Source organism: Rana temporaria, chromosome 2 (genome assembly GCF_905171775.1).
Source record: "Rana temporaria chromosome 2, aRanTem1.1, whole genome shotgun sequence".
Classification (NCBI taxonomy): domain Eukaryota; kingdom Metazoa; phylum Chordata; class Amphibia; order Anura; family Ranidae; genus Rana; species Rana temporaria.
Window position 1 is genome coordinate 306,871,240 of NC_053490.1, and position 19,666 is coordinate 306,890,905.

Here is a 19,666-nt window from a genome sequence, read left to right on the forward strand (position 1 = left end):
GACTGGGCCATTCTAACACACGAATAAGCTTTAATGTAAACCATTCAATTTGAAAACCAATTATCATTTTCCTTCCACTTTACAATTATGTGCCACTTTGTGTTGGTCTATCACATGAAATCCCAATAAAATACATTTAAGTTTTTGGTTGTAACATGACAAAATGTGGAAAATTTCAAGGTGTATGAATACTTTCTTTTTCAAGGCACTGTATGTGTGCATTGCAGAAGGAGGGGCTTTCTGAAGCATTATTAATGTGTTATAGGAGTTTAACATATCCCTTCCTCCTGCTCTGTCATGTATGCTTGATGTTCAGAGAAGTGTTTTGCAATTTCCAGTGGGCTGGAGAGACGGTAATGGCATCATAACGCTGGGAACAGTTGTTTGGTATAACAGCTTCCCCAGAGCTGCAGGAAAACCATAGTGCTGCCTGAATAGTCATATGTATGTAGAAATACAGGCTGTGTGCTTCTTATAGCAGGTGGAAAAGTAAAAGGGTGAGTAAAAAGACTTAATACTAAATTCTGGTAACTTATATATCATAGATTATGATTTAATGCATTCTATAATATAATATATTATATTAATATGTTTATTCTGTAAGACAAAGAGCAGTGTGCAAGGTGCTGCAGCTTTATGTGACCAATCAACAATTATATTTTTATTGATCCAACTGCTCTAAACTGCTAAAAAGTTAATTGTACTTTTGTTAGTGAAAATGTTGCCATCCTAGCAATTTGTAAATTCTTATTAAATAAACTGTACAGTTTCAACAGAAATAATCCAATAGTTTAATGTTTAAAAGGTTATTTATATCGTACCCACAATTGTACATAAAGAGTATGTGGAGCCGTAATTGGCTCCTTTTGTCATTCTTATGTAAAGATAAAGTTTTTTTTTTACTGTTAGGTTGTGATTAACAATGGTACCAAATTATTTCTGTGGTCCATGCCAGGAAAATATTAGCCAGGATTACACTTAAAAAATGTCCTTATAATAACTACTACTTTATTCATTACTTTTTTTTTTCTTCATGTCAACTTAGATAATGTGGGGCAGATTCACAAAGAGAGTACGCCGGCGTATCTAGTGATACGCCGGCGTACTTTCAAATTTCCCGCGTCATATATTTGTTTTGAATCCTCAAAACAAGATACGATGGCATCTGGGTTCGATCCGACAGGCGTACGTCTTCGGATCTTAGATGCAATTCTTCGGCGTCAGCTGGGTGGCGTTCCCGTCGTTTTCCGCGTCGAGTATGCAAATTAGCTATTTCCGACGATCCACGAACGTACGAGCGGCCGTCGCATTTTTTTACGTTGTCTCTAGCCGGCTTTTTTCGGCGTATAGTTAAAGCTGCTATTTGGTGGCGTACTCAATGTTAAGTATGGCCGTCGTTCCCGCGTATAATTTGAAAAAAAAAAATTTAGTTTGCGTAAGTCGTCCGTGAATCGGGGTGGACGTAATTTACGTCCTCATAAAAAAAAAAGTCCTTGCGACGTCATTTAGCGCAATGCACGGCGGGAAATTTAGGAACGGAGCATGCGCAGTTCGTTCGGCGCGGGGACGCGCTTCATTTAAATGAAACACGCCCCCTACTCGCCGATTTGAATTACGCGTCGTTACGCCGCGAGAGATACACTACGCCGCCGTAACTTACGGCGCAAATTCTTTCTGGATCCGAAGCAACAAAAAGTAAGTTACAGCAGCATAGCGTATCTCACATACGCTGCGCCCATCCAATTCTACGTGAATCTGCCCCTGTGTGTATTGGTCAATTTACAAAGCCTTCAGAAAACACACTTGCTGTAGACTGTACAGCACATATGTGTGGATATGGCATGGCACAGCCAATAATTCTTTCATACTGCAGAATGCAGAATACTGTAAGAAAATTCTCTATTCTAGGACCAAAAAAAGGTGTTTATGCCCAGGCAGCGTATAATCACTGTAGTAGTGTGGTCCAATTTTTAATAAGGGTAAATTCCTGTTCTAGCATCTAACAGGTTTCAAATTTTATTTACTTCATGTCTTTATTATTAACTATAAAGTTGACATTTTATACAATTATTTCCAAAAGCAAATGATCAGTTGTTAGAACTTTGTGTGCACTACATGTATTAACAGTATATGTAGGATTATATGTCATATTTATAATAGTTCTGTCTGTATGTACAGAGTCTGGTTTACTAGAAAACTGTACCATAGCATGTGTTAACTTCAAATAAATCATATCTAAAGAATTTTGTTTTAGTCACCTTAAACTTTTTGCCTAGGTTCACATTGGAGTTATTTGTCATGCGATTTGAGAGATCAAATCGCATGACAAGTCGTAGCCTATTGGAGACAATGACACTGTTCCAATCATTGCAACGCCGATTTTGCAGTGCGGCACCAATTTGCAAAAAAAGTTCCTGCACTACTTTTGCCGATTTCAGGTGTGACTTCAATAGACATCTGTGTATGAAGCCACACAGATGTCTATCAAGTAGCACCTGAAATTGTGCTGACCTTGCTACTTTGAAATGGCGCTACTTTAAGTGAAGTGGACACGATTTCAAAGTAGTATCAACGTGAGCCAGGGCTTTATGTTCAAAAGGATCAACCGTGAAAATAACTTATTTTATGAAATCTGTCCCCAGTTATCTTTGACCTCACCTATTATATAAGTGGTAATAATATTAATAACGAGTTAATTTTTTATATAATTGGTCACGTGCCTATCAAGAAGATGCTAAACTTATAAAATGATGCTATAAAAACATGTTACAATACTTAAGTGAGTCTAAATGGAAACTTTGTGTAGTTTTGGAGACAGTGTTGAGGGGTTAGAACCCCTATCAGTGTTAAATTGCTGACAAATGGAGGAAAGCACCAGACCAGCAGACAGTAAGTCCAGAAAATGACTTTATTATAAGTCACATTCAGTAACATCCAATGTGTTTCAGTGTTCAAAGGGCCGCCATTTACCAGGACTACAACAAAAAAAATCATGACGGTTAAATAAATGCAGTAAAAAAAAAGACAATAAAACAAAGAAAATTCATATGTAAACTACACTATTATATAACACAAATGGAAGTATACATTTAAAACTGCAGCTTGCATGCTTCAGTGGTTAAAAACAGGATTAAGATTGTTCAAATAAAAATACATTTAATATTAGTATACTGAGTTACACATTGAGCTAAATACACAAATGCTAAATAACAGTTCATTAAAGTAGAACTAAAGGCAAAACATTGATGGGGATTTTCTGAAACTGGTGCACACAGAATCTGGTCCAGCTGTGCCACCCCCCCCCCCCCCCAAATAGAGCACCAGCTGCCACTGGTCCATAGTAACCACCAAGCAGCTTCGCTTCTAGGTTTTATTATTAAAGCTTAAGTATTGCTAAACCCACAACAGTGAAATCAGTCTGTATATGCAGTAAAGCATGCTTGTTATACTCACTATAAGCATTATATATATTGTTTTAGCAGATACCCTAGGGAATAAAATGGTGGTAACTTTTTATGTTACACGGTATTTGCGCAGCAATTTTTCAAACGTGCTTTTTTTGGAAAAAACAATACTAAAGTTAACCCAATTTTTTGTATAGTATGAAAGATGAGGTTACGCCGAGTAAATAGATGCCTAACATGTCACGGTTTAAAATTGCGCAGAAGAAGTTACATGTTTCGAATTACAGAAAAGGTCTAGTGCTCTGATACTAGCCACTGACCTGACCGCACGTCACTGGTATAACCCCTTTAAACATTTTTTCTATCGGTCTCCTATTGGGGAGATTTCACTTCACTTCCTGTTTCATAGCCAAAATAAGAACTGAGAGGATATCCCTCCAAAGTGAGATACTGTAATTGATTGTCACCTGGTTCATTGTAAAAAGTGTTCCCCGTTGGAAGATTTTTCCTCTATTCCTGTTCTGGTCAAAATCCAAAATTTGTATGTTTCTTTCGCTTTTAGGCTTTGTGATAATGATAAACATGACAAATAGAGAAGATTAAAGTGGTTTTAAACAATTACATATACCCACTGAAAAGACTCAGGTGATACACAGCAATTAATCAAATACTCCTACATACATTAGGCTCTACCTGTTTATCAAAATTTAGGGGGGAAAAAGCAGCGCCTCTAAGTGTAGACTGTGTAAAACGTATTAAAAAAACATATCAAACCACAAATTGCCACTCACATTAAGTAGGTGATAAACTGAATTGGCTGTGAAGCCTCCAGGGTCCGCAGCCGTGGGGATGGAGACACGAGAAAGCCATCGGGGGTAGTTCCAAGTTGGCGCTGGAGCGCGGCGTGGTACGCAGCCTCTACGCAATTATGTCACCGGGAAGGAAGAAGCAAAGCGTTTCTGAGCATGTGCAGTGCTATTTTGGGGCATGCATGCTCTTTCATTAGGCTGATATAAGGAAGGGGAGGATGTGAGCCAATATATAGGAAATATCAGCGTAAGATTGCTAGGTGTATTCACTTAGTGGCACCCGTACATCAGACCTTTACCTATTTGTTCCTGTTTATCAGCAGCCTTCTCTTCTCTACAGCCCTTCAAATTTCACATATCAAAGGCTATTTCTGCACTTCCAGGCAGGGATCAGATATCACACACTGCACTGCACAGAGCAGCACAGAGTGTAATCTGACACCTGAGTGGAGGGAATGAACACACAATCTCATATGGAGATTGTCAATCATCTGTTGTGTGCTTTGGGGGGCTGTCTCCTGGGATTGCTTTTTGTTGAAAGTAACTATAATGCCCCGTACACACGCTCAGGATTTACGGCGGAAAAAAGTCAGTCGGGAATCCCGAAGGGAAAAAAAGACAGCTGGTTCTCTTTTTTTTGCCGGCGGGTTTGGCAGTTTTCCCGTCGGAAAAACTGCAAGGGACCATACACACGGTCAGGATTCCTGGCCAAATGCTCTCCTCACAGTTTTTCCTATCAGAAAACCTAGTCGTGTGTGAAGGCATAAGAAGTGATTCATGATGATAGCAGAGGAATAAGAGAGCAGGCAAGGCTCACACTAAGTGCCTTGGATTGAGGCAAGTACACACTATCTGAGGATAAACTTTGTTAATTTTCCTTTTAGAGGTTTCCAACCACTTTAATAACCCTAATGGGGGGTCAGACATAAATAAAAACAAATGGTATTCTAATCCCTCTCCACTCTATCCAACACTAAAACAGTTCTTTAGTTCTTTTTGAAAGCATTATGAATATGTCTTTTTAAAATTAACTAAATAAATTATTGCTATTTCATAACAGTTATATTCTTAGAACATTTACTTTCTAATGAGTTGACCTCTATAAATTGTTTGTAGTCTTTGAGAAGTGTTAATAATATCCTGTGCTGTAACTAAGCATTGCTATAGTAGTGTTGTAATTGAGTTACGCTATGTGTTTAAAAGAAAAATTCTCTGATTTCATATAATGTAAGCCACGCTACAAATGTGTTTCTTTGTTTAAAGGGTCAGTCTACCCAGAATATTTCAGATGAGTGAAGTCTATAGACTGGATTTTTAATCTGATGGGAACTTCAATGAAGTTATCAGAAAACCATAAAATATAAATAAACCAAAACAAATAATCTAGTTCCCAACAGCATTAGGTGCACATATATTAATGTGTCTCCACCAAAAAAAATATATATATATATATATATATATATATATATATATATATATATATATATATATATATATATATATATATATATATATAGTATATATATATATAGACATATCTACATATATCTATTATATACAGTATGTATATATAGATAGATAGATAGATAGATAGATAGATAGATAGATAGATATGTGTGTATATATATATATATATATATATATATATATATATATATATATATATATATATATATATAGATATAGATATAGATATCTATCTATATATATACTGTATATAAATATATCACCTAAATGATATCACTTAGTGGCAATAATAAATGTGTACATAAATCCCCAAAAAATCAACAGTGTTCCAGAATGAGCTGAAACTGATACAAAGTGATACAGTATACCCCCCCCCCCTCCCAAAAAAAAGGAATGTAGCAAAGCTTCTTTCTTTACTCTTGTGTGGTAATGACCAGACATCCACCCATAGAACTCTAAACCAAACACCATTTGATGTCTTCCACCTACGTGGATCTGCACTCACCAAATAATATTGCCTCACTTTCACATGGCAATTGCACTTATGAGATCCCAGAAAGATGAAAGCTGCCTCTTGAATTACTTAGCTGTCGTCGACTGTTTGCATGTAATATTTCCACCAACAAACATACATAGGAAGAGGCCATACATAGTGTGATGCCATAGGATTAAAAGCTTTTTATTAAAAAAAAAAAAAAAAAATTGATGATTTGAATCTCTGTCAGTTCAGCAAGGGTTGAAATTCCTATCAGTTAATTTTTTGTTGTCTGTGTCCTGTTGGAAAAATGTCACTTTGCTTTGTGTCCTGAAAACCCATACAGGAAGTGAGAGAAATGCCCTCCAAAGTTAGGGGTGGCCCACTCTGTCAGGGGGGACCTACACAGTTTTCATCAGAATAAGTGTCCTCATTAGAAGATTTACTCTCACCACTTGTCCTCACGACAACTGTAAAATTTTGGGTATTATGTCCTAATGACAGTGGTCACCAAGAAGGTGAGGGTAAGGGCTCTTTCACACGTCCTTTCCGTTCGTCCGTTTTTTGGACGTCCGTTAACGGACCGCAATGCTTCCCCCCCCCCCGGCGGGTTTCCTCCGACGTCTTCGGCGGGGGGTGGTGTGCTTCTTCTTCCGCTATCCGGGGGGGTCTTCTCCGCTATAAAAGCGACCCCCCCCGGCGGTGGAAGAGAACCAGACGGCGGCGAAGAAGAGCGGCCCCCACCCGAAGACGTCAAAGAAGAAGCCCCCCCTGGTGAAAGAGCTAATAAAGAAGACAGGGGGGGCCTCCGGAGCAGACTAATAAATTATTTTAAAAACCCTTGTGTCGTGTTTATTAACTTTAACTTTTTGCCTCCAGGTGAATGGGTAGGGGGTACGATGTACCCCATATCCATTCACTTAGGGTGGGGGGCCGGTATCTGGGGGCCCCCTTATTAAAGGGGGCTCCCAGATTCCGATAAGCCTCCCGCCCGCATACCCCGACAACCAACGGCCAGGGTTGTCGGGAAGGGGCCCTGTCCTCATCAACATGGGGACAGGGTGCTCTGGGGTGGTGGGGCCGCAGTGCGCCCCCCCTGCCCCAGAGCACCCAACCCCCCCATGTTGAGGGCATGCAGCCCGGTATGGCTCAGGAGGGGGGGGCGCTCGCTCGTCCCCACTCCTTTCCTGGCCGGCCGGGTAGCGTGCTTTGGATACGGGTCTGGTATGGATTGTAGGGGGACCCCCTACGCCGTTTTTTCGGCGTGGGGGGGGTCTCCTAACAACCCATACCAGACCTAAGGGCCCGGTATGCTCCCGAGGGGGGAACCCATGCCGGATTTTTATTTAAAATCCGGCGGGGACTTCCCCCTCAGGATTCATAAAAACGCCGCACACGTGTAGAATTGGCGGGAATCTAAGTCGGATCTCCCGTCGCTTCTATGATGTGCTTGCTGGAATGTGCTTTTACTATTCCAGCGAGTGCGAGATGTCGGCACCCTGTCGCCGAGAATCAGCGCGATGCCGTTGTGCTAAAAACACATTCTCGGCGGCAGGCACTGTATGTAAAAAGCCCCCCCAAAAAACTGACAAAAAACGGACGAAAAACTGATGGAAAAACGGATCAACTGATGAAAAAAAAACTGATCTTAAAAACTGAACTGACGTGTGAAAGAGCCCTAACTTTTTTCAGGTGGGAAAAGCAATAATAATCCCTCCACACTTTATCCAAAACTCAAAACTTAAAATGCAAATGTTTGGGCTATACAACCACGTCTACCCACTCTGATGTAAAGAACCTTGTTTATATTCAAGATGTAAAATACGAATGCAGGGTCACTTCTGTGTTCATCACCTAGTGACATAGTAATGCTACAAGGGAAAGTCCTAGCATTAGGGGGAACTTGCACCTCCAGTGGCCCATTGGACATTGCAAAACACTAACTGTAATTTCTATAACATTGACAGGGTTTATATGTGGATATGCTTGTTGGATACAAGCCTCACATTTGTCACATATATTGGAATATGCCTAAGGAATGTTCCCAATGTTTAAACTAGATTTACAGTTGCCTAGTGTATGCAGAGACTTTAAACAGATATTAATAACAATTTAGTAAGACAGTAAAAAAAAAGAACAAATATTGTACAAAAAATATTGGGATAAATATTTGGATAACAGTCCCCCAGAATGCACCAAAAATATTTATACTGCAAAAAAAATCTCATATAAGAAGTCCAGAGTTGGGGGGTTTATAATTTTGGTCTATCTCTCATGCATGGCTGTCTATAACTTTTACAATTATATTGATGATATTAAAACTTTATTTTTAACATACTTCCTTGGCCTTAAAGTCTGACCATCAATATCTACCTGTAGTTATTGCTCTCCTTCCACTATAACTTTTACTTGTTATAGAATACAACCTACCAAAATTACATTAAGAGTCTACCTTAACGATTTGATGATATACCAAAAAATAAATAAACAAAACACTAATAGTAAAGGGAAGGATTAGAACCAGTATTTCTATGCCCTCTGTTCCTTGGCTGATGGCCAAACAGGAAGTGAGGGGATTCTCCCTGATGGGGAAAACAAACAGCAATAAGCCAGACACAACTCCCACGCTTCCTGTTTGGTCAGTTGGGCAACAAGTGAGCAGAATCTTTCAAATGGGGCCACAAACACCAAAACAAAAGCAATTTTTTTGTAATAAAGCAGGAAAAAAAAACCTTTATGAGGTTTCAGTTGGTTTCCCCATCGGAATGACTCTCTTCATTTCCTATCAATGAGATAGACGCAAAATGAGGTAATCTCCCCAACATAAATTGCAATGTAACCTGACAGTGGTTGTTACCCTTCCCTGTTCTATTGAAAACTATAAAGAAAAAAACTGATTGACTAAAGATGTTTTGTTGAGTTTTCAAAGTTTTAGCAATTGAGTGTAAATAAAGACGTAAAAAAAAAAAAACATATACCAACAAAATAAGACCATTTTGTGCTGCAAATTTAAACCTCTCTAAACTTGGTATAATGACATTTATTAATAAAGGTGTAGTGCTACTTTTTAAGTACACCGATGTGTTTTGTGCATCTGCCTAAATTCAATGGTTCTCCAGGCCGCCAAAGCATCTCCATATTGTGTAAAAAGCCAATTTGATATTTTCTCTGTAATAAGGCTGGGGGTAGCAGAGACTGTGGGAAAAAAAACATTATATTAACCAATGATGCATCTGATTAGTCATTAGATATTGTGAAAAATAAATTCACTTAGTTACGCTTTTCTTTTGTCCCCCCCCCCTTTATTATTACCTGCGGGCTAGCCAGTAAAGGCGGCCATACACGGTTCGAATTTCGAAATAATTTTCTTTCGATAATTGTATAAAAAAAAATTGTGTGAATATCGCACCGTTAGTGGGCTGCAGCAACAGCTGATTTTCGTGCGGCAATCAAATTTGAGGAATCCGACATGTTGGAAATTTTTGGAAAAACTAACGATTTTCTGATCAATGAGCAGAATCGTGCGAGAAATGTAATAGAAAAAAAATGCGCATGTGCAAGAAAAGAATATTCCCGGAGAGAAAAGAATATTCCCGGCAACATGAAGGTTTGGTCGGCCGAATTTCAAAATTCAATGGTGGCATGATCGGATCACAAAAAAAACGAACTTTCTGATTTAAAAAAAAAAGAAAATTAGTTCGAAATTCAACCATGTATGGTCTGCTTTAGTCTATCATGTTTCAATTTCCTTTAACAGACTAAGTTGCCCAGCAAATGTGTCAGTGACATGGTTGAGACAAACCATTTAACATTGATACAATAATCAGTTTTTATTCATTTATGTAAAACTATTAACCCAAAGGGGGAAAGGTGTTACTGCAACTGCTTAAAAAAAGAGTTAGCTTGAGTTTGGCTTAAATTTTTAGTCAAGTCCATCTAAATCTGCTAGGGCATCTAACACTATCCACTCCCCAGATTGGCAATACTCCTATCCAAAATGTGTCGCTATAGCTCCTTTAGTGGAATAGAGACAGCATTGGATGGGAAGTGTGATCCTGGCTGAATCACCAAGTAAAATTACGAAGGAAAAATGCATAAAAATTAAAGCTAATGACCACTTTTCCTTACCACTGGAAGACGAAATGCCTTTCATATCTGCCATATCTCTACTTTACACCCTCCTATCACTCATTATAGATTGCCAACTATCCACCATTTCTAAACAAACTCAAAACTTTGTTGCAAACTTGGAAATATTGCCCAATCTCTTGGATGGGCCAGATAGTGACCATTAAGATTATTTACCTAAACTTTTATACCTGTTCTGAGTTATACCTATTAGGGTCCCACCCCCAGTATTACAAAGTTTCCTGCAACAATTACTGAACTTTAGCTGGTACAACCATAAGCACGAGAGTACCAGTGGCGGCCCGTCCATAGGGACGCACGGGCTCCGCCCCCCCTCCCACAGTCACAAAAAAAAAACGGGCCCTTTAAGAACTTTTATTCGGCTAAAATGTCATTTTGACATTTTAGCCGCAGTTCTGGCGGCCGTCTATAGAGGGCGCTGCAGCGCCACCCCCTCTCGCAAATAACACACATTCGTGCATAAATGCACAAATGTATGTTATTGTTGGTTGCCAGCGCTGCCTGGTCTATTCAGATAACCGGATGCGGGACGCCGGTTACCCGAATAGCGGCAGCTGGTTGGCTGAGGGGAACTGCCTATCAAAGCCAGCGGCTCTGATAGGCTTTTCTCCGGCTCTCAGCTGTCTATACTCTGAGCGCAGGCAATCTGCGCTCATTGTATAAGACAAACGGCCGTTTCAGCCAATCAGGTTCCCGGATTCTGGTTATCAGGAACCTGATTGGCTGAAGCTTCACCACAGCGGCAGAAGACATCGAGGGAGCACATGGAATCCTCAGGTAAGTGCTTTTTACAGGGAAAGGGGCACAGTGACATCATGGGGCACAGTGGTGACAAAGGGCACAGAGGTGACAATTGGCACAGTGACATCATGGGGCACAGTGGTGACAAAGGGCACAGAGGTGACAATGGGCACAGTGGCATCATGGGGCACAGTGGTGAGTGACAATGGGCACAGTGGCATCATGGGGCACAGTGGTGACAATGGGCACAGTGGCATCATGGGGCACAGTGGTGACAATAGGCACAGTGGCATCATGGGGCACAGTGGTGACAATGGGCACAGTGGCATCATGGGGCACAGTGGTGACAAATAAAGGGCACAGTGGTGACAATTGGCACAGTGGCAACAGTTGAGGGGCACAGTGGCTGCGTTTGATGGCATGGCACAGTGGTGACAATTGATGGCACAGTGACTGCGTTTGATGGTATGGCACAGTGGTGACAATTGATGGCACAGTGGCTGCGTTTGATGGCATGGCACAGTGGTGACAATTGATGGCACAGTTGCTGTGTTGCATGGCACAGTGGTGACAATTGATGGCACAGTGGCTGCGTTTGATGGCATGGCACAGTGGTGACAATTGATGGCACAGTGGTTGCGTTTGATGGCATGGCACAGTGGTGACAATTGATGGCACAGTGGCTGCGTTTGATGGCATGGCACAGTGGTGACAATTGATGGCACATTGGCTGCGTTTGATGGCATGGCACAGTGGTGACAATTGATGGCACAGTTGCTGTTTGATGGCATGGCACAGTGGTGACAATTGATGGCACAGTGGCTGCATTTGGTGGCATGGCACAGTGGCTGCGTTTGATGGTACAGTGGCTGCATGTGATGGGCACAGTGAGGCTGCAATTTTATTTTTTTTCGTTTGCGCCCCCCCCAAAAAATTTTGAGCACCAGCCGCCACTGGAGAGTACCTTACCAAAACTGGCTCAGGGGTGGGCTGGGGTTCCTGAACCTGCAGAAATACTATCAATTGTCCTTCCTAAATACCATGCCAAAACCGATGTGCCTCTATAGTTGTCCCTCTAGGCTGCTGACAGGTCTTCTCTGCAGAACCCCATCAGGCCTCCACTCCCTATTGATATGGGGCGACCTCAAGCACTCCAGTCCCCTCATATGCCTCTATTGTCCATCCTTGGAAACCCTTTTTTCTGAATGGGAAAACCTAGGTGCATTTCCGCATTTAGTAGATCTAGAACTTACTGATATGCGTTCCCTTCTGACATTGTGTGGCCCTAAGTCGTTTTCTTTGCATTCAGACTGCAAATTACCTAAAGCTGATTTATTTGCATGTCGAACATTTTATTCAGTCTTTGATCCCATTGCCAATTACAGGGGTAGCCATGATGTCCTTTGAAAGACATTGCCATAATGATCTACATCCTCCAGGTTTGATATCCTTGTTATACTTTCAGCTGCTGACAGGCTCCTCGCCCCCTCAGCTCTTGGCAGGCTCCTGCGGAAAAGATAGTCTGATCTCAACATCTCCTTTAAGCGACAACAATGGCAGCAAATGTGAGAAACGACTCAATAATGTTCCCAGAATGCACTCTGTTAAATGATAAATTGCTTAGACGTGACGTGAGTTGCACCCTATACTCTGGGGCATGCTGGGAAATGTTTTCAGGGTTGCTTGGAACAGGGCATTTATCTTCATATATGGTGGACCTGCCCAATTGTGCACACTTTATGGACCCAGGCATAGGCTTGCGCACAGGGTGTGCCAGGTGTGTCTGGGCACACTGTAATCACCTTGTGCAGTGCAGATTGCCCCTGCACTCTCGGCTTCCTTCCTCTTCTCTGCCAAAGGCTGCTGCTGCTGGCACACACTAGGGAAGTTTTAAAAGGAGTGAGGCCGGTAAATATATCATTTACTGGCCCCTTCCCATTGCGAATGAACACAATAAGTGATCGGTATCATGTGTTTGAGCTTTGGAGTGCACACCCTAATGCTATAGGCTGCACACACCTGTGGACCCAGGTCTAAGATATGCTGCAGATACTCTTTGATGCTGATGTCCCGATGTTACCTGGTGTGGTGGTGCTGAATCTGTAGCCTTACCTCTCGCCATCTTAAACTTATGACCCGTGTACTCACAGCTACCAAGCAAAAAATAGCTAAAGCCTGGTTGATGAATACCTTCTCCCTCGACGCTGTGAATTTAAGGTACACTGGATGCTCACAATTTCAAATGATAAAATGACTGCCAAACTTGCCAACACTATGCATATCTTTCCTAAAACCCATGGATCTCCAAGTTTATGCCCTCGGATTATGATCACTGTGTACTGGACATGTGAGAGACTATTATAGCCCCCTGTAGTTGAAAGAATACACTCAAGCCTTCGACAATGCACCCCCCTCTTGCATTTCTTTCTTTCTTTATGTGTTTTACTTTCTCCAATTGTTATTTTCACTACTGTTGACCTTATGATAGAGCCTTGAGATCATATACTGCCTAAACCTATTTATATGGTTGTAGCGCCCCCTTTACTTCCAGAAAGGGCACTACGCTAAAGTTAGTGGGAGAATGAGAGAGATAAATTGCTCCCATTCTTAATTTTGTTAAATTTGGCTGTCGCCAAGTCCTGGATTGTTCTTTGGGTCAATCTGTGTTTCAGGGATGTGGTGCCATCCCTGGAGAGTAGATGGCGCCAGAGAGGTCCAGGTGGAGCCACTTCCTCCCAGCAGCCAATGCGAGTTGGGCCTCGCTGTGCATGCTGGGAGGGGGTATTTCTGTGGCGGAGGCCGTTGTTCTGGGTTCTTCGCGGGTTCCTGGTTCCAGGTGCGGAACCCACCTTTAGCGTGTGCGCACATCGCGGGTCCCACCACTATGGCCCACCTGGCCTGGGGTCGCGCGGCACGCAGAGTTCCTGACTCTGGGCCCTCATGGCCTGGAGCAACTGATGCCACAAAGGGGCCCCAGTGACTTACTGGGTCCCCACTTCCACTGAGGAGATCCCAGGCTGTATGACGTTCGGTGGGGGATTGGCTTGAGGAAAACCCGGAGGCAGGTTATCCAAAAGGGCTTTAACGAACCATTGGGGATCTGGTGACTGGACATTGACAGGTACACTTGCACTGTCATCCGGTGACCCTGACGTGATCTACTGGGAGGATTCGCTCTGCTGTTAATATTGTCAGCATTGAGCCTGTGGCAGAGGTTTCATCTGGCATCCTAATTTAATCAGAGCCAAGTCGGGGCAGAGACTTGTTCCTCCCAGCAACCTAGAGTGACACCCTGGCTGCCAGGCCTGTGGCAGAGGTCTGTCCGGGGGCACTTCACCCACTCTGGCTAGAGTGGCGACGTATCGTTACAGCTGTAGAAGAGCAGGACTGCTTTTCCTTATCCAAAGCCTGATACTGCAAAGTTACTTTATTTCATCAACCTTTCCTGTCTACCTCAAGTTGATGTTGGTCGTGTTGGACCAGGAAATAAAGCATTCAGAAAACTTCATCTATCGACTGGACATTCAATTACTGCTCTACTCACTACCTTCACCCCTAGACATCACATAGAGGTAACTTAATACGCCGGTTCCAAAACAATCAGCGGCTCCTGAGGGGGTAGCGCTACATTGTATTATCTGTATTTGCCGATGGTTGACTATCAGTATATTGTGAGCCTGCATGGCTTGTTTTTTGTCTCATGTATTTTGCACTGGCTCTTTATCTGCTGTTTTGCAAATAAAATAAAAACTATTAAACGGAAAAAAAAATCCACCAGCTTTTTTTTACCTTTTCTGGAAATTTTACACCAGGTCAAACACACAAAGCTTAATAAAAAAGATGAAATTTCACATTCAAAAGCAAAATGAAAAGGGTTCAAAGGCAAAATTATAAAATTCAAAGGCACTCAAAGGATCATTCTATCTGAGGACAAAATGTTATGCTTAAATCCCTTAATCCTAAAGCAGGTGTTGCTGGATTACTACAATATATTCTCACACGCAAACAGGGTTTATGTTGTCCATGAGCCTTTTATCCAAGCAGTTTTATAATCAAAACTTGCAGGCAATTAACCACTTTCTGACCGCCCTATAGAAGTTTTACTGCTAAAGGGTGGCAGTTCTGCACAGGATCACATATATACATGTGATTCTGCATTTCTGCCTGCAGGGGGTGTGTGCGCCACCGGTGGGCTGCTTCTGCTGTGATTCTTCTGCATATTTTTAGCACTGATCACTGTATTAGTGTCACTGGTTCCAGCAAAGTGCCAAAAGTGTTAGTTAGTGTCCGATTGTTAACTGCAATATTGTAGTCCCACTATAAGTCCCTGATCTACACCATTACTAGTAATTAAAAAAAAATCTATACATGTATATCATAGTTTGTAGATGCTATAATGCTCTCGTAAACCAAAACAAAATATGCTTATTGGGATTTTTTTTTTACCAAAAACATGTAGCAGAATACATATTGGCCTAAATTTTTGAAGAAATTTGATTTTTTTAATTTTGTTATTGGATATATTTTATAGCAGAAAGAACAAAATATTGTTGTTGTTTTTTTTGTTTTATAGCGCAAAAATGTGCAGTGGTGATCAAATACCACCAAAAGAAAGCTCTATTTATGGAAAAAATTACATACTTTTTTTGGGGTACAGTGTTGCATGACCGCGCAATTGTCAGTTAAAGCGGATCTCCCACGCCAATATGTTTTTGTTTTTTTAGGGGTAGTTAAATAGTTAGTTGCACTGCTTAAATAAACTCACGTATTTCGTCTCCAACGTCCGCTCCTCTGTCATTCTGCCTGCAATTTACACTTATATTCCTTTGTTTGTGCCGTTGCCATTTTAACTGTGGGCATTAGAAGCCCACGAGCAGGCACTTCCTTGTTGCGGTGATGCTGATGTCCCAGCATCCACCTCTTGATCTCGCGCATGCGCACTCGCAACGGGAGCAGCGACATCAGCGTCTGTGTTGCCATCACAACGGCAGGCGTCGTACCACAGCTCTGTACTGAACACTGGGAGCTATGAGAGAAGCTCCCAGAGCACACTACATGGTACGGGAAGTGACACAATACCCGAAGAATACCCGCAGTTGTGCAGACCAGAAGGCTCCTGAATACTGTACATTTATGAAAAACAAAAACATCCGTTTTAAGCAGTTTTAATATCGGCAGTACAATTAAGGTAATGTTGGAATTAAGGTGGAGCTCCGCTTTAAAGAAAAACAGTGATGTATCACAAAAAATGGCCTGGTCATGAAGTGGGGTAAATCTCTTGGAGGTCAAGTGGTTAATTCACAATTTTGAGTAAAATTATCAGATAAATTATCACTCTACATCTGTATTTAAGACAAAAGGTTAAATTATATGTAAAAGCTAGTGATATATGCAAACATGTACATAAAAGTAGTAGTACCTTCTCAGCCCTAGATATCTGACTATCATCCATCTTTTTTGTACAACTTGTTGTATAATGTAGGCTATAGTTATCAGCTAAAAAGGCTTCAGATTATAAATCTACTGAAATACTGGAAAGGAAGTAATATGTGCATTGTACAGCCTGCTAGGTTGAACCCCCAAAAAAAAGAAAGCATTTTTTTTTTGCTTTTCTTCTTATCACTGATTGGTCAACAGTCCTTCACCTATACTAACTTTTCTCTGGCAAATTGCAGGGCGAGAATTTTGAGGAAATGCAGAAAGACTGGCGTATATTGCTGCTAGAGGGGACTTTACTTCTCTTGCTGGTCAAAGGTAAGGGAAATTATATTTTATCATCACTTTAAAATGTGCTGTACTACACTAGGCTCTTGTTTTTTTGTCTAATTTATATTTGCTCAGCTGTCCATGAGATTTAGCCCCAAGAAAGGAAGTGAAAAATTTGCGGAACTGATACACTAAAACCTTGGATTGCGAGCATAATTAGTTCCAAGAATATGCTTGTAATCCAAAGCACTCGTATAGCAAAGCAAATTTCCCCATAAGAAATAATGGAAACTCAAATGATTTGTTCCACAGCCATTTATTTATAAGTCCTTCAGTTTATAGTCTATAAAAAAAGGATTATAGCAATGTGATAAGTTGTGTAACCATAAAATGTCCATTCACAAATGGAAGGGATTAGAGTAAATCCAGCAGGAGCTTCAGAGTATAAAAGAGAAGAGAGCTCTAAGTGTAGCAATCTGGTTACATTTAATGAAGGTACAACATTTAGCAACTCACACGGTTGATGATTAAAAGAGGCACATCTGTGACCCAGATTCTCATAGGAGATACGACGGCGTATCTTCAGATACGCCGTCGTATCTCTGAGTCTGAGCCGTCGTATCTTGGCGCCTGATTCAAAGAATCAGATACGCCAGAATTTGTATAAGATACGACCAGCGTAAGTCTCCTACGCCGTCGTATCTTAACTGCATATTTACGCTGGCCGCTAGGACCGTGTACGCTGATTTACGCCTAGAAATATGTAAATCAGTTAGAAATGCCAATTCACGAACGTACGCCCAGCCGTCGCATTACAGATACGCCGTTTACGTTAGGCTTTTCCCGGCGTAAAGTTACCCCTGCTATATGAGGCGTAGATGAGGTGTACCAATGTTAAGTATAGACGTCGGAACAGCGACAAATTTTTCACGTTTTTAGTCGTTTGCGGAAGTCGTTCGCGAATAGGGCTAGGCGCATTTACTTTCACGTCTAAAGCATTGGCTTCTTGCGGGTTAATTTGGAGCATGCGCACTGGGATACTTTCACGGACGGCGCATGCGCCGTTCGTAAAAAGCGTCATTTACGTGGGGGTCACATTAAATTTACATAACACACACTCACATCTTCCACATTTGAATTAGGTGGGCTTACGCCGGCCTATTTACGCTATGCCGCCGCAACTTTGGTTTGAGAATACTGCACTTGCCTGTCAAAGTTGCGCAGGCATCCGGAGTAAAGCTGTCCACATAGACCATCCCCCGCACTGCCGGCTCTCACCGCTGTCAGTCTGCAATCGTGACCGGGAAGACTACCCTGCAGTAGAGTGATCTGTGGACGGGATGATGTCGATGGCATTGAGGAGGATGGTCTATGTCAGTGATGGCAAACCTTGGCACCCAAGATGTTTTGGAACTACATTTCCCATGATGCTCAGCTACACTGCAGAGTGCAAGAATTATGGGAAATGTAGTTCCAAAACATCTGGGGTGCCAAGGTTCGCCATCACTGGTCTATGTGGACAGCTTTACCCCGGATGCCTGCATACTCAGATGTGCCTGTTTTAATCATCAACCATGTGAGTTGCCAAATGTTGTACCTTCATTAAATGTAACCAGATTGCTACACTTAGAGCTCTCTTCTCTTTTATACTCTGAAGCTCCAGCTTGATTTACTCTAATCCCTTCCATTTGTGGATGGACATTTTATGGCTACACAACTTATCACATTGCTATAATCCTTTCCCTTCATTAAATGCAGGGCTTTTTTTTCTAAGACAAAAGGTGCAGGTACCCCCCCTTTTCGAGTCACCCCTTTTCTCCGCCCCACCCACCTCTGAGCACTGTCCCTTGTCTCCACCCCCTACCCACCTCTGAGCACCACCCCTTGTCTCCACCCCTTACCCACCTCCTAGCACCATCCCCTGTCTCCACCCCCTACCTACCTCTGAGCACTGCCCCTTGGTTCCACCACCTACCTAGAGAATACAGAACCAAATATAATTTTTGGTACTAAGAAGTTTGTATGGAGTTTGCTAATGAAAAGCAGTTAAATAGGTCCCCTGCAGCCAGCAACAAAATACCCCTCTCCCCCACAGCAGTAATAGACCTCCTCAGCAACAACAGATCTCCCAGCAACAGTAGATCCACCCAAGCACCCAAAAATTCTCACAGCAACCAGTAACAATTGATCCATCCCCCAGTAGCAATAGATCCACCAGTAACAATAGACCCACTAAGCGACGACATAAAATTACAATAGATCTCTCCCAGCAACAATAGATCCCCCACAGCAAAATACCCACAGAAACAATACATCCATCCCAGAAACAATAGATCTCCCAGGATCCAGCCTCAATAAACTCTCCAGCAGCCAGCAACAATATAACCCCCCCCCCTCAACAGTAGATCTCTCCTATCAACAATCGACCCCCCAGAAACAATAGATCACTATCACGATCAATAGATGTCTACAGTAAAGATTAATCCCCCCAGCGACAGTAGAGCTCCTAGCAGCCAGCATCAATAAACCCTCCAGCACCCCTGCCGCGTCCCTCCAGCATCCCTTGGCATAATATACTTTCAGTACTGTAGGTGCCGGAACTGTGTTCCCCTGCGTTCCTGCTGAAAAATAGCCCTGATTAAATGTAACCATATTGCTACACTTAGAGCCGCCTCTCTTCTCTTTTATACTGTGACATGACACTTCTTGTATATCAAGACATCGCTTGTATATCAAGACATCGCTTGTATATCAAAATGTATTTAAAAATGTTGCTTGTCTTGCAAAACGCTCTAAAACCAAGTTACTCTCAAACCATGGTTTTACTGTACATTTATACAATAAAGCCCCGTACACAGGCATGTACTGGCCATTAGGACTACAGGGAGTTTCCCGGTGGGCCAATGGCTCAGTGG

General features: G+C 41.9%; 1 protein-coding gene across 1 annotated transcript in view; it reads left to right on the forward strand.

Moving 5' to 3' along the window:
* The first annotated feature begins 274 nt into the window (after nucleotides 1-274).
* Nucleotides 275-19,666, forward strand: part of CSF3R (colony stimulating factor 3 receptor) — a 75,376-nt gene continuing 55,984 nt past the window's right edge. The window contains exons 1-2 of the mRNA XM_040337340.1: nucleotides 275-497; nucleotides 16,721-16,799. Of these exons, the coding sequence (XP_040193274.1) occupies nucleotides 16,739-16,799 (61 nt within the window). The 5' untranslated portion in view covers nucleotides 275-497; nucleotides 16,721-16,738. The remainder of the gene's footprint in view (nucleotides 498-16,720; nucleotides 16,800-19,666) is intronic.